General features: G+C 44.1%; 1 protein-coding gene across 3 annotated transcripts in view; it reads right to left on the reverse strand.

The window, feature by feature from the left end:
• OTC (ornithine transcarbamylase) overlaps positions 1–14,840 on the reverse strand; it is a 134,278-nt gene extending 119,438 nt beyond the window's left edge. The window contains exon 1 of one of the 3 annotated variants that reach the window (XM_068269876.1): positions 14,655–14,840. In XM_068269876.1, the coding sequence (XP_068125977.1) occupies positions 14,655–14,731 (77 nt within the window). In that variant the 5' untranslated portion in view covers positions 14,732–14,840. The remainder of the gene's footprint in view (positions 1–14,654) is intronic. The other 2 variants (XM_068269875.1, XM_068269874.1) reach the window with 2 other exon arrangements.
• Between the last annotated feature and the right edge of the window lie 492 nt (positions 14,841–15,332).

A 15,332-nucleotide genomic window follows, 5' to 3' on the forward strand; every position in this document is an offset into this window, starting at 1 on the left:
GTAGTGTAAGTACTGTAGTCTAGGGCCAATTTTTATGGGGAGCCAATTAACTTATCTGTATGTTTTTGGAATGTGGGAGGAAACCGGAGTGCCCGGAGGAAACCCACGCAGACACGGAGAGAACATACAAACTCTTTGCAGATAGTGCCCTGGCTGGGATTCGAACCAGGGACCCAGCGCTGCAAGGCGAGAGAGCTAACCACTACGCCACCGTGCTGCCTTTAAACACACCTCGGGTTCTCTTTAAGACACAAGGGGCTTGATTCACAAAGCCGTGCTAACTGTTTAGCACGGGTGTGCTAAACAGTTAGCACGTGAAGTGCCGTTCGCGGACTTTTGCGTGCGCAAAGTGCCGCGAACGGCACTTCACATGCTAACTGTTTAGCACACCCGATTGTGCGATCGTGGATTTTTGCACGCACAATTGGGAAATTGCACGCACAATTGGGAAATTGCACGCACAAGTCTGCGATCGCGCGAATCGCGGCACTTTGCGCGAGCAAAAGTCCGCGAACGGCACTTCACGTGCTAACTGTTTAGCACACCCATGCTAAACAGTTAGCACGGCTTTGTGAATAAAGCCCAAGGTGTGAATGATTATTAGCTGCAACTACAGTAGATATACTGTATGGGCATCTGATTGAGATTTGTCACAATTACTTTTAAGATGCCTGGAGTGGGGACGGAGATCAGAGTTAAGTGAGGGGAGCCTATGTAATACACTGCGTGCTGAGCTAGCTACTGTAGTGATAGTCTAGCAAGTAGGTGAGTCCCTGTAACGATTGGGTGCTGCTACTCAGACGTCTGAATATTGGGTGATCTGCAGTATCACCAATAATGCAGACACTAAACCTGATTATGTGGTGATCTGCAGAATCACCAATAATGCAAGTATAGCTCACAATGTACTGTGTGATAGTGATTGGTGCAACAGTAAACAATAAGAAGATAGAGCCTCCCAGAGGAGCTGGGAGGCCTAGCAACACTGTACTTTAATAGTTTGACTGAACCTTTCCAGAGGGGCTAGTAAGGTACTATCCGTACAGGTAATGGCTATATAAAGCAAGACCTTACCAGAGGAGCTGGTAAGGTACTGTCAGAATGCGTGCCTGTATACTTTAACCTGACCTTACCAGTGGAGCTGGTAAGGGACTACAGTGAATGTAGCTATGAAGTAGGTACAAGGCAAGATCCTATAAGTAAGTACTGTTGTTATAAGTAAGTTGAACTGCAGCCAGATAGCCCTAGATTTCCTACATGCATGTTGTTGCATAATATTGCATGTATTTGTTATGAGAGTCTTTCAGCTAGCAGCTTGTAATCAAGCTAGCTCAGGATTGAGTGATTACCATTCAGCTGTGTGGGAATTTGCATGTCTGCATCCATTGGCTGATGTCCACATAAAAGTCTGCCTCCCATTTCAGACCACGCCCGACATAGCTGTCAGCTCTCTGAGTTGTTGCTCGGTCATTCATGTGAATTGTATATTGCATTGTTTAATCTTGTTTCTTGCTTGGACGTTTGCTGTATCCGTGGAGATACAGTAAAGTCCTTCTGATCCTGATAGCTTGGATTCTGCCAGCACCACGTTGGTGACTGGTATTATTCCTTCTTGCCTTGTTCTTGAGGACGTAACTAAAGCACCGGTTGCCATTAGTTATTCTCCTACCTGTTAGTCTTGTCTATGTCAGCAGTGGCGTAGCTAAGGAGCTGCGGGCCCTGATGCAAGTTTTACAATGGGCCCCCCAAGCATTCTATAACTAATTGATACGGTGCACCAAAACCTTCCAATAGCAACTACAGTGTCAGAGGTGCAAGAAGGGGATGGGGAACACTATTCAAAGTATCTAAAGAAGTGATTAATATGAGCAAAGGACCAATAGAGAGCTAATACTGCAGTTGAGGGAGGGCCCTTTGGGGCCCCTCTGGCCAAGGGCCCCAATGCGATTGCAACCTCTGCAACCCCTATTGCTACGCCCCTGTATGTCCGTGTGAATGTTGCCGTCACTGGGGCAGCGACTAGATTGGCTAAGCATTCCGTCTGTCTGTCTGTTGTTTGTCTTGTTAATTGATATAATTATTATTATTATTTATTTATAAAGCGCCAACATATTCCGTGGCGCTGTACAATGTAAGAAAACAAACAAAGGATACATAATGATACAGACAATGATATACATCAAATATGAACACTGGTACAAAATACAGAACAGGTGATTACAATAGCAGATGTAACATGATGACTAAAATGTATAAATGTATAACAGAGTACAAGCAATTAAAATAACAATCTATGACACAAAAGGGTAAGAGCCTTGCCCTTGCGAGCTTATAGTCTATAGGAACGGGGTGAAAACAAGAGGTGGGGTGTTATTACTTGTGCTTTAGCTAGTTTCTTGATAAATATATATGCAGGTCTGCGAATATATATTTATCTGTTAGTTGAGCCATTTGCTATTTTTCTGAATTAACGTGTAGGACCTTAGCCTGTTACCGACTCTGATTCCGCCTAGTCCATTGTACCGCAACCATTTGATCTAACGTGTATGACCCTAGCCTGTTACCGACTACGTCTGTTGTGTATTGTGTCGCATAGCATTTAGCCTGATAGGTGGCCCAGAGCTGCAGTTGCTCTGGGCAATCTTGCTCCCTTGTTCATTACTGCTGTGTCCATCTGTGTAGCCTCTTTCATTACCCAGCTGCATAGTCTGGAGCACACATGCTGATTCAGAAAGTATGCCCAGTCCCCCCCCCAGCATTACATTAGAGCTCTTTTATACAGCAAATGAGAAACGCAGGCTCAAACACAATCCAAATTTTTTTTAAATTTTTTTTTTGCAATGCAACTTTTTTGATAAGTGCATGCAATCGACCAAAACTGGATTGCAATTGGATTACAAAGGTATAAAAGGATTCAAGTAATTGTTATTACTTTGAAGATGTCCATGGTGTTTTTTTATTTGCATGTTATCGTAATTGGATCGCAAAATGCGTAGCGTATCAAAAAGCCCTTAAGTGCCCATCAAATTATTTGCAGGGCTCTAAAAAGCTGTAGTGATGTCCTAGTTTATGTGTCATTTTTGCAGCAGATTAAAATATTTCAACAGTGCTGATTTCAGTTTTTTGCAGACTAATAGCAACAAAATTGTGCGTAGTGTTTCAATGTCAGGCAAGTACCTGTACAATTAAGTGTTTTGCAATTTTGGCTGGCCTTATAAGGTCACATTGAACACAGTTTGCTCACTGTCCTATTTCCAGATGACCTTAGCATTAAAGATGAGTCAACAGACACTAGCAGGAAAGTTCAACCCTTTAAAAAAAGGGAAAAAGACAGTAAAACAAGAAATGCAGTGATTTCTGAATTTACAAGCAATATCATTTACTTTTCCATAATATAACTTTTGATAAGTACATTTTGAAAGCTTCCTAGATTTCAACTTTTATTTTAACAAAAACAAAAAATGGAACAAGAGCAGAGCATAGCAAACTACCCATACTGTCAATGTAAGTAATGTGTAGCAGGGGTGTAACTAGAAATCACTGGCCTCCCCTGCGAAACTTTGGATTGGGCCCCCTAATACCCGCTTTCAGCACAGGTAAACTTAGAACCAGTGTGCAGTTAAACTGAGATGCAGACATTAGAACAATTGTGCTGAGAATAGAAACTTCTGGAACCTTCCAGAAGCTTCTAGACCCTTCAGGGAGCTTCTAGAATCTTCTAGAAGTATCTATGATACAAAATCTGAACAGGAAACGATCATGTGTGATCTACATACATCTATAAGTATATAGATGTAGAAAAGGGCAATTTGCTGTCTGTTTTTTTAAATGTGCATATGAATCATGGACCTATGTAACTACTGTGCGGTACATAGACATTCCTTATATATGATTTTGCATACGTTTTTCGCTTTTCTGCAAAACACATTATGTAGGTAGAAAAAACAAAGTTTTGTAAGAATGATACCCGCTATGATTTCCTAAACCAGATAAAAATCATGCTGCTAGGGAGTCCTGCAGCAGCCCCAGCACTCACTCACCTCCCTGGTATCCAGCGCTGCAGTTTTCCCTCCGTCCTCCGGGTGGCAATGTAACCCTATGGTGAGACTTCCGGCTTTCGTCATGATGACAGACGTCGATCTCACCAAGGAGAAGCAGAGCCTCAGAGGAGAGGAAGAATAATGGTGGCTGACATCGGGATCCCCCGGGAGGTGAGTTAAAACGCCCGCTGCGTGCATTGCTCTGCATAGGCTACCATGAGCTGAACTCGTGATTACTGCTAAGGAGGTTAATGGCTAACTGATAAAGGCTTCAATTCACTAAGGTTATCTCTTGTCTTTAACACCCTTGCCGGTCCAATTCCTGCGGCAAGGGGGCAGCGCAGCAGTTTTTTTTTTTTAAATCATGTAGCGAGCCCAGGGCTCGCTACATGATAGCCACTGAGCAGCGGCATCCCCCCACCCACCCCCCACTCCGGCGATGAGAGTAAGCAGGAAATCCCGTTCAGAACGGGATTTCCTGCTGGGCTTCCCCGGTCGCCATGGACGTCGGAGGGAATCCCGATCCACCCCTCAGCGCTGCCTGGCACTGATTGACCAGGCTGCACAAGGGGTCTGGAGGGGGGGGGGGGGGGCGGCGCGGCGGGTAGCGGTGAATCGGCGGCGATCGTAATATGCACGCAGCTAGCAAAGTGCTAGCTGCGTGCAATAAAAAAAAATTATGCAAATCGGCCCAGCGGGGCCTGAGAAATCCTCCTGCGCAGGTTACCCCGAGCTGAGCTCGGGATAACCGGCAAGGAGGTTAATAACGTTTCTAGAGTTATCACCATGGCGATAAGACATGTAGTAATTAGGAAATATTTTACCTCAGGCAAACCTAAAGTTAATTCTTCTGTCTTTAAGTTAACTCTTCAATCCTTAAAATAACTCTAGAATGCTAAAGTTAAAGGCTGTTAATTAACTGCGTGTGAAAATAACTACAGAGAAGGTAACTTAACTACAGAGGAGGTAACTTAAAGAGAAACTCCGACCAAGAATTGAACTTTATCCCAATCAGTAGCTGATACCCCCTTTAACATGAGAAATCTATTCCTTTTCACAAACAGACCATTAGGGCGCACTGTATGTGGTGAAACCCCTCCCACAAGAAACTCTGAGTACCGAGGTACTCCTGGCAGTTTCCTGTCTGTGAACCTTGTTGCATTGTGGGAAAAAAGTTTCCAACTGCCAAAAAAAGCATGCAGCAGCTACATCACCTGCCAACAGTAAAAATGTCACCATGTAATTAATGTCAGAATGTAAATCAGGGATTTAAAAGATTTTACAATGGGCAAACACTGACTAAATCATTTATACATAATTATTGTAAAAATGAAGCACTTTTTTTTTTTTACATTATTTTCACTGGAGTTCCTCTTTAAGGAATGAAAAGATAAGATAACTCTCTCACTGTGAGGTGGCAATTTTCTCTTGCCTTATTATCTCCAGCATGATCTTAGTGAATTGAGGCCAAAGTTAAATGATGCAAGCTTTCTGGGATTTAGTCCCCTTTTTCAGGCATATTTGCAGATGTAAGCTGAAGGGGAACCTGAAGCGAGGAAAATTATTTAAAATAAACACATGATGTACCTGCAAATGATTTTTACATACTAACCTCACCTTCACTTCCCCTCAGAAGCTCACCATTTTCTTCTTACAGTGATTCCTTCCAGTTCTGACAAGATTTTGTCAGAACTGAAATATACCATTTGCTGTCAGTTACATATCAGCAGCTGTCAGTTACAACTGAATGTGCAGGGTAATGTCCATGTTTCCCTATGGCTCATGTGGGTGATATTACAGTTTAACAGTGTGCTGACCACAAAGCTGTTATGGGGTAATGACAAAATAGAGGACAGAGAAATCCATTGATCAGAGTGGACAAATGGGACACAGGAGAGGAGAACCAGATTAAGTAGTAGACTACATAGGAGGCAAGTATGACCGTGTATGGTTATTTTGACTTTTTATTTTCAGTTTAGGTTCCCTTGAAGTAAAACACTGATGCAGGTAAACTGTTAAACATGAAGATGACAGTTGGGCTGGTTACTGTTTAGCAGTTAGATGTCAGGTGATCAGCAGGCTGGAGCCAGTGAGTTCATGCAAGCAAACACGAAATCTAGCAGGTTTCCGAAGATCATGAAGCCAAGTCAATGATGTTAAATAAGGTGTCATGAATCCCATTCCACAATTTAAACCTTCTGTTAATGTCTTTATTTATTTTCATAAATTTGTACTCTAAAATTGTTCTTAATTGGTCATTTTTTAAGTTACCCTTAAGAATAAATACTTGAAGATATTGCATGCTGTGTGTTCACAGAAGTGTTGGGCCACTGGTGTGTCCATTTTACCCTCATTGATTTTAAAGCGGTGATTAGAGATGGCTCGAACCTTCCATTTTAGGTTTGTGACCCTCGAACGTGAACTTAATGTAATGCTTCACACTGACAGACCAAACTCACTGTGTAACGCACAGCGAAGAGCTGTTTGTGTAGTGACGGCCATGCTCACCCTGGCGAGAGTGCAGGCGATAGCGGTTTTCAAGCCCATTTGGTCACCGGGCTGAGGTAGCTCAATGACAGAACAACAGTGACTGTCCAGCTGATCGAATTTGGTCTGTCCACAATGAAGCAACAACCTTATCATCTTGGGTGTGCCCCCCCCCCCCACGAGACACTCATATAGCTGGCAGTCATTGCTTCATTGTGATACGCAAGCCCCTTCACCGCGGCAAGGTAACGATCACGAAGAGGAATTGACACATGTACATGCCTTTTGTTTTGTTGTTGCAGTTGCTAGTTACTAGTTATTGGTTTTATTAGCGGCCGCTGCTAGCAGCGGCCTTAAAAGTTTAGGAATCCGCCTAGAGTCCTGGACCCTGTTGGTGGTGGTGGAGAAGGCAGTCAAGCGGCCTGCAGGCAGAGATGCTGTGTGGGGACCGACTTAGTCTTGGGGCAGGCAGTCACACAGCGTGCAGGCAGAGATGCTGTGTGTGGGGGCTGACTTAGTCTTCGGGTGGGCAGTAGCCCTCCGGGATCCATGCCTCATTCAATTTGATAAAGGTGAGGTACTGAACACTTTTTTTGACCTAGACAACTTCTCTTCTCAGTGACAATGCCTCCAGCTGTGCTGAAGGTCCTATCTGACAGGACACTTGAGGCAGGGCAAGACAGAAGTTGGATGGCAAATTGTGACAGCTCTGGCTACAGGTCAAGCCTGTGCACCCAGAAGTCCAGGGGTTCATCGCTGCTCATAGATCATCTACATCCACACTTAAAGCGGTTTAACACCCAGCATTACAACTTTGCTTTAAAAGATTGCTTACAGCTTACAAACTATTATGCCTGATTTTTTTTTTAAGCAGAAATTCACTGAATGGGTTAAACATGACATTTTAGTGTTGGATTTAACTAGGAATCCGCATCCGTTCTTATCTGTAGTTACAAAATGTATCTTTATTTGGAATACAAATAGACCTTTGAAAAGCCTGCCGGGGAAGCCCTCTTTGTTCTCTCAGAGCAGTGTTTGTTTGTTACATTGTAGATAGATACATTTGTAACTAAACAAGCAAGCACGAGGAGCATTTCTAGCTAAATGCAGCACTAAAATGTCATGTTTAATCCATTCAGTGAATTTCTGCTAAAAAAAAAATCTGGCATAATAGTTTATAAGCTGTAAGCAATCTTTTAAAGCAAAGTTGAAATGCTGGGTGTTAGACCACTTTAAGGCCAGGTAGTCGGCTACCTCCCGGTCGAGGCGTTGATGGAGGGTGGATCCGGAAGGGCTAAGGCGAGGCGTTGGACTAAAGAATGTCCACATGTCCAACATTACCATGAGATCGCTGGAGCGTCCTGTCCTTGCCTGCGTGGACATGGGAGAAAGATTGCTGGCAGTGGTACCTTTATTCCGTTGTGCTGTGACATCACCCTTAAATACACTGTAAAGCATAGTGCCAGCTTGTTCTGCAAGTGCTGCATCCCTTCTGCCTTCAGGTGAGTTGGTAACATCTCCGCCACTTTGTGCTTAAACCGAGGGTCTAGTAGCGTGGCCACCCAGTACAGCTCATTACCCTTGAGTTTTTTTTTTATATGGGGGTCCCTCAACAGGCTAGACAGCATGAAAGCCGCCATCTACACAAATTTGGATGCAGACGTACTATCCATCTCCTCTTGCTCTTCCTCAGTGATGTCAGGTAAGTTCTCCTCTTCCCCTCAGCCACGAACAATACCACGGGAAAGTTGAGCAGCACAAGCCTCCTGTGACACCTGCTGCAGTTGTTCTTCCACCTCCTCCTCAAAAAAAAAACATCTTCCTCCTCTGACTCCTCTTCCCTACACGACTCTTCCTCCTCCTCCTCCCCCCTCTGTGCTGCCGCAGGTGTTGAGGAAACATCTGGTTCTGCTGAGAATTTATCCTACAACTCTTCCTCCTGTTTCTGTTCTTGCTCCTCCACAGCTTGATCCACCACTCTACGCACGGCACGCTCCAGGAAGAAAGCATATGGGATCAAGTCGCTGATGGCGCCTTCACTAGGACTCACCATGTTTGTCACCTCCTCAAACAGCCGCATGAGCCTGCAGGCATTTTGCATGAGTGTCCAGTACATTGGCCAGAACATCCCCATCTCCCCAGAGCATGTTCTTTCACTGTAGTTGTAGAGATACTGGTTGACGGCTTTCTCCTGTTGTAGCAGGCGGTTAATCATCAGGAGCGTTGAATTCGAGCGAGTCGGGCTATCGCAAATCAAGCACCTCCCCGGCAAGTTGTTTCTCTGCTGAATATCGGCCAAGCGTGCCAAGACCGTGTAAGACTGCCTTAAATGCCCACACACCTTCCTGGACTGCTTCAGGACGTCCTGTAAGCCTGGGTACTTACACACAAATCTCTGAATTATTAGTTTCAGCACATGTGCCATGCAGGGTACATGTGTCAACTTTCCCAAATTTAAAGCCGAAATGAGATTGCTGCCGTTGTCACACACCACGTTGCCCAACTCCAGTTGGTGCAGGGTCAGCCACTGATCCACCTGTTTGTTAAAAGCAGGCAGGAGAGCTGCTCCAGTGTGACTCTCCGCTTTGAGGCAAGACATGTCTAAGATGGCGTGACACCATCATACCTGGCATGCAGCATAGGCCCTGGGGAGCTGGGGCTGTGTAGCTGGATAGGAGATCGCAGCACCAGTAGAGTAGCACTGCCACTCAGCCAAGGAGGAGAAGGAGGACGACAGCGAAAAGGATGTAGCAGGAGGAGTAGGAGGAGAAGGAGAAGAGGTGGAAGCAGGCCTGCCTGCAAGGCGTGGAGGTATCACAACTAGGTCCGCTGCACAGCTACGTACTCCCTGCTTGCCAGCGATCACCAGGTTGACCCAATAGGCTGTGTAAGTAATCTACCTGCCCTGACTGTACTTGGCAAACCAGGCATCCGTGGTCAGATGGACCCTTGACCCAACGCTGTGTGCCAGAGATGACACCACTTGCCTTTCAACTTCATGGTACAGTTTGGGTATCACCTTTTTTGAGAAATAATTGCGGCCTGGTATCTTCCACTGTGGTGTCCCAATGGCCACAAATTTTCAGAAGGCCTCAGAGTCCACCAGCTGGTATGGTAACAGCTGGCGAGCTAACAGTTCCACCAAGCTAGCTGTCAGACGCCGGGCAAGGGGGTGACTGGCAGACACTGGCTTCTTCCACTCAAAGATTTCCCTCAAGGACACCTGGCTGCTGCTGTGGGCAGAGGAGCAGGAACCGCTCAAGGTGAGAGGCGGAGTGGAGGAGAGTGGCACCTGAAGGAGGAAGAGGAGAAGGAGGGTGGCTTTGCTTTTGTGTGCTGCTTTTCCTCAGGTGGTCTTCCCATTGCAGTTTGTGCTTTTTCTCCATGTGCCTTTGTAAGACAGTTGCCCCTACGCTGGTGTTGGCCTTTCCACGGCTCAATTTTTGGTGGCAGAGAGAACAGATGGCATTGCTCTCATCTGAGGCAGACACACGAAAATTTTCCACACCGCTGAGCCCTGGGGTGATGGCACTATGGTGGCGTCAGCAGCTGACGTTGAAGGGCATGTTGGCTGGCTGTCCATAGGTGGCGATACATGGCGCCGGACACTGCCACCTGCTGTTTCTGATGACGGGCTCCCCTTGATTCTTTCAGCAACTCGTCTCCTCCTACTCCTCTCTGACTCCCTCTCTGAACTGTCCCCTTGGTCATCTTGTCTATTAGGATCCCACGTGGCATCCATGGCAGTATCATCATCATCATCATAATCATCCTCCCCAGCTTCACTTGTATCAGAGACACCTCCAAAACTGCACCAACAGCAGGTACTTCATCCTCCTCCTCCTCACACCTTACGTCCATAGTGGTGCCTAACTCAGACATATGAGGTGGTGTAACTTGCTTAGCGCCTTCATTTTGGTGTAACAATAATGGCTGTGAATCAGTGAATTCCTCACCAAATAACTCCTGCGAAGTGTCAAATGTAGCGCTGGTGGCTGCGGAAGATGAGGTGTTCTGTGTTAAATAGTCAATCACGTCCTGACAATCTTGGGAGTTGATGGCACGTGCCCTCTTATGAGCACTGTACTTTGGTGCAGGGCCGCACAAAATCATGTCAGCACGACCTCGAACAGACCTGCTGGGTGGCCTGCCTCTGGGTCTGCCTCTGCCTCTACCTGTTTTGTCCATATCAGGGGGGGATAAATTGAAAGGTATGCACTGACTTGACTAATACAATGTGCAGTCACGCAGGTGCAGTGAAAGATATGCAGTGACTGGTATTACAATACAATGTGCAGCTGTCACACAGGTGCAGTTAACAGGTATGCACGGACTGGTATATAAAACAGCGTGCGGTCACACAGGTGCAGTGAACAGGTATGCAGTGACTGGTATTACAAATGTGCAGCTGTCACACACTCACACAGGTACCCTGAACAGGTATGCTGTGACTGGTATTACAAATGTGCAGCTGTCACACACACAGGTACTGTGAACAGGTATGCAGTGACTGGTATATAATATAACACTGCATGCGGTCATGTAGGTGCACTGAACAGGTATGTAGTGACTGGTATCAATACAATGTGCAGCTGTCACACACACAGGTACCGTGAACAGGTGCAGTGACTGGTATACAACACTGCATGCTTCTGTCATGCAGGTGCAGTAAACATAAACAGGTATTCAGTGACTGGTATTACAAATGTGCAGCTGTCACACACACATGTGCAGTGAAAAGGAAGGTACTGAATGTGCTGGGCCTGGAAGTGGCACAGTAGGAATTAGCAAGGGGCCAAGGGTCAGATGCGACTGACTGACAGGGCTTTATATGCAAGTGTCAGTGGGACACACAAAAAACAAAACAAAAATAGATCACAAGAACAACATTAGCTCTCAAAAGAGCTGTTGAGGGGTACTTTTTAGCAATAAGTATCAGCAAAGAGCAAGCTAACAAGCCTAACAAGATCCTAACTAAGCTTTCCCTATGTCTATGCAGGTTCCTCTCCCTTCTCTAATTACTGCAGCTACACAAATGAGGAAAATGGCCGACACTGCCTGCCTTTTATTAGGGGGGGGGGGGGGGGGGGGGGGCTCCAGGAAGGAGTGCAGCCTGATTTGCTACTATGTGTCTGCTGACTGTGATGTAGAGGGTCAATGTTAAAGAGAAACTCCAATCTAGAATTGAACTTTATCCCAATCAGTGGCTGATACCCCCTTTTACATGAGAAATATAATGATTTTCACAAACAGACCATCAGGGGGCGCTGTATGACTGATTTTGTGCTGAAACCCCTCCCACAAGAAGCTCTGAGTACCGCGGTACTCTGGGCAAACTGCCACAATGTAACAATGTTCACAGACAGGAATTAGCTGTTTACAGCTGTCTCTAACAGCCAAAACAGCTAGGAGCAGCTACATAACCTGCCCACAGTAAAAATGTCACCATGTAATAAATCTCAGAATGTAAATCGGGGAGAGGAAAGATTTTACAATGAGCAAACACTGACTAAATCATTTATACATAATTATGGTAAAAAATAAAGCACCTTTTTACTACATTATTTTCACTGGAGTTCCTCTTTAAGCCTAATGATGTAGTATAGGGGGCGGATCGAACTCGCATATAGTTCACGGTTCACCGCGAACGCGAACCACCGAAGTTTGCGTGAATCGGTTCGCGGTTGAACCGTTCGGGCCATCTCTAGCGGTGATGGTTCATTTTTGTGTGCAGTTTTGTCCTATATAGATTCTTCTTGATGGGCATTTCATGCGGAGTATCATGTTTACAACATTGGATGACTCACAGGAAAATTGGTCTGGTATTTCATATTTCTGTGAGTTTGGTATTTGTATTTGGCTTGTGCACAATGGCCCCAATTCACTAAGATCATGCTGGAGATAATAAGGCAAGTGAAAAAACTTACCTCCACACAGTGAGAGAGTTATCTTATCTCTTCATTTCTTAAAGAGACTCCGTAACAAAAATTGCATCCTGTTTTTTTATCATCCTACAAGTTCAAAAAACTATTCTAATGTGTTCTGGCTTACTGCAGCACTTTCTACTATCACTGTCTCTGTAATAAATCAATGTATCTTTCCCCTGTCAGACTTGTCGGCCTGTGTCTGGAAGGCTGCCAAGTTCTTCAGTGTTGTGGTTCTGCTATGAACTCCCCCTTCCAGGCCCCTCTATGCACACTGCCTGTGTGTTATTTAGGATTAGAGCAGCTTCTCTCTTCTCTCTTATCTTTTACAAGCTGGATAAATCGTTCTCCGAGCTGGCTGGGCTTTCACATACTGAAGAATTACAGACAAGGGCAAAGCTGTTTGCAGGAAGAAACAAGCAGTCTGAAACTTCAGTGCATGAGAACAGGGGGAAAGAAACACACAAATGATCTCTTGAGATTCAAAAGGAAGGCTGTATACAGCCTGCTTGTGTATGGATGTATTTTCTATGTGTGGACATACTGTACATCAACCTACTTCCTGTTTTGGTGGCCATTTTGTTTGTTTATAAACAAACTTTTTAAAACAGTTTTTAACCACTTTTAATGCGGCGAGTAGCGACGAAATTGTGTCAGAGAGTAATAGGAAATGTCCCCTAACGCACTGGTATGTTTACTTTTGTGCGATTTTAACAATACAGATTCTCTTTAAGCTACCTTCTCTGTAGTTAAGTTACCTCCTCTGTAGTTATTTTCACATGCAGTTAATTAACAGCCTGTCTTTAACTTTAGAATTCTGGAGTTACTTTAAGGATTGAAGAGTTAACTTAAAGACAGAAGAGTTAACTTTAGGTTTGCCTGAGGTAAAATGTTTCCTGAATACTACATGCCTCATCACCATGGTGATAACTATAGAAACGTTATTAAAGACAGAAGATAAGCTTAGTGAATTGAGGCCAATGTGGCTGTTATTGCAGGGAATGTGCCTGGAGTTTCTGGTGTAGATTATCTCCAGGCACATAACAGGCTTCAACAATGCAACTTGTTATCAGCATCTACTAATGGCATTGAGGAACCATTTGTGCATTTGACATGGGTAATTTTCACATAAGAGAGGGCTTGTTATGCTGGGAATACACGATGCGTTTTTTCCGCTCAATTCTCTGCTCGAACGATTTTGCCACTCGATTCTCTTATCTGCCGCTTGGTTTTCTTATCTTTTTCCATTCACTTCTATGAGAAATCGATCGGTAAAACGATCGAACGTGAGATCGGACATGTCGGATATTATCTATCGAACCATCTATCTTCTGGAAAAACACATGGTGTATTCCCAGCATTAAACATATACAGGTTTTGGAGCAACAATTGCTTCTACCCAGAAAATTTATTTTTCGGGGAAAGCCTTGCTTACTTCAGTTCTGCATGTAAACAGCAGCATGGCATTCTTGGGTGCTGGCTTTGTGTATACAGCATTTGGGAGTCATCATTAGCAATACTATCTTAGTAAGGCTCGGTTCCCACATGTTAAAAAAAAATCTGTTTAGTACGTTTTTTGCAACTCTGCTCATCACAGTAAACGGATCCTAATGTTAAAAACAGGATACACTTCCAATTGTTAATAATAATGGATCCGTTCGCTGCGTTGTGGCAAACGGAATGAGCAAATGTATTACGGTACTTATAGCCACCTATGGTGCAATGCATCCGACCGTGGATGTCAATGCAACGCTTAAATTCAGTATTTTTTTTAATTAAGTACTGACATTTTTTTTTTTTACATAACATGAAACATTATCTCCTGGGAGAAAATTTAGGAGAAAAACTTAATTGGATAAGGGCCATAGTCTCTGCAAAAATCCGTTATGCCAAGACTGTTAGCACCTGCAGCAGTAGTGCCAGCATACAGACAGTACTGCCACTTTGTGGTTTCAATACTCCATAGACAGGGGTTCAGTGCAAATGCATCAGTGTATCATTATTACTGTCACTATTGTATCATATGTACAGTTACTATTTTTAGCCACTTTACTAGGAAACCTGTAAAACATAAAACTGTGGTGCTGCTTCCCATAACTCAGTTTTAGAAAGGAATTCAGTGATTTATCCCATTCTGTCTGATAAGATCTGTAAGACCAAAATATTGATTTTCAAATAAGAAATTAGAGAAAAATGAACTTACTGGAAATGACGAACAATGCCCTTGTTGCCGAGCCTATATGAAGCTGCACTCAGCATGGTCCTCAGATGATATAGCATTTTGTACAGTGAAAGTTTCCCGCCGAAATGTAAAACAAATTTGCAGTTCAATGTTCAGGTTCTGCTGCTGTATTCAGAATGACCTATAACTAAGTCTTACATTTGTGAAAGCTTGTACTGATTTCACAACTGACCAAAGGGCCAGATCAGCGCTGGACAGGGGATTCAAATTCAGTCTTGTGTAATATTTATTAGTGATGTGGAAAGACAGAGGTGACTGGTGAATGTTTCTTTTTTTATGTCATTTACTCTGACATTCTCCTCAAAAAGTAAAATCACAACAGGCCTAATTTATCTTTTCCTTTATTGAATGCAAGTTACAAATGTTACTACGCAAGGAAATACCGTGCGCCTTAATTGCTAAAGCAGAATTTCACAAAATATTATTAAATACATATTTCCTTCCTTTATAAGCAGCTGATTTAGATAATTGAAATATGCGTTTCTCTGCCCTTGACATGGTAGACCTCTTTCAGATGGATGACTGAACTGTGTGCTTATCAGGCAGGAGAGAGAATTTGTGTCATGTTATGTCTGAGCATGGCTTTGGCTGTGGTCAGACTTGCTCTAACCATTTTGTGTGTCTTCTGCTGTATGGATA

This window comes from Hyperolius riggenbachi, chromosome 2, assembly GCF_040937935.1.
Source record: "Hyperolius riggenbachi isolate aHypRig1 chromosome 2, aHypRig1.pri, whole genome shotgun sequence".
NCBI classification, from domain to species: domain Eukaryota; kingdom Metazoa; phylum Chordata; class Amphibia; order Anura; family Hyperoliidae; genus Hyperolius; species Hyperolius riggenbachi.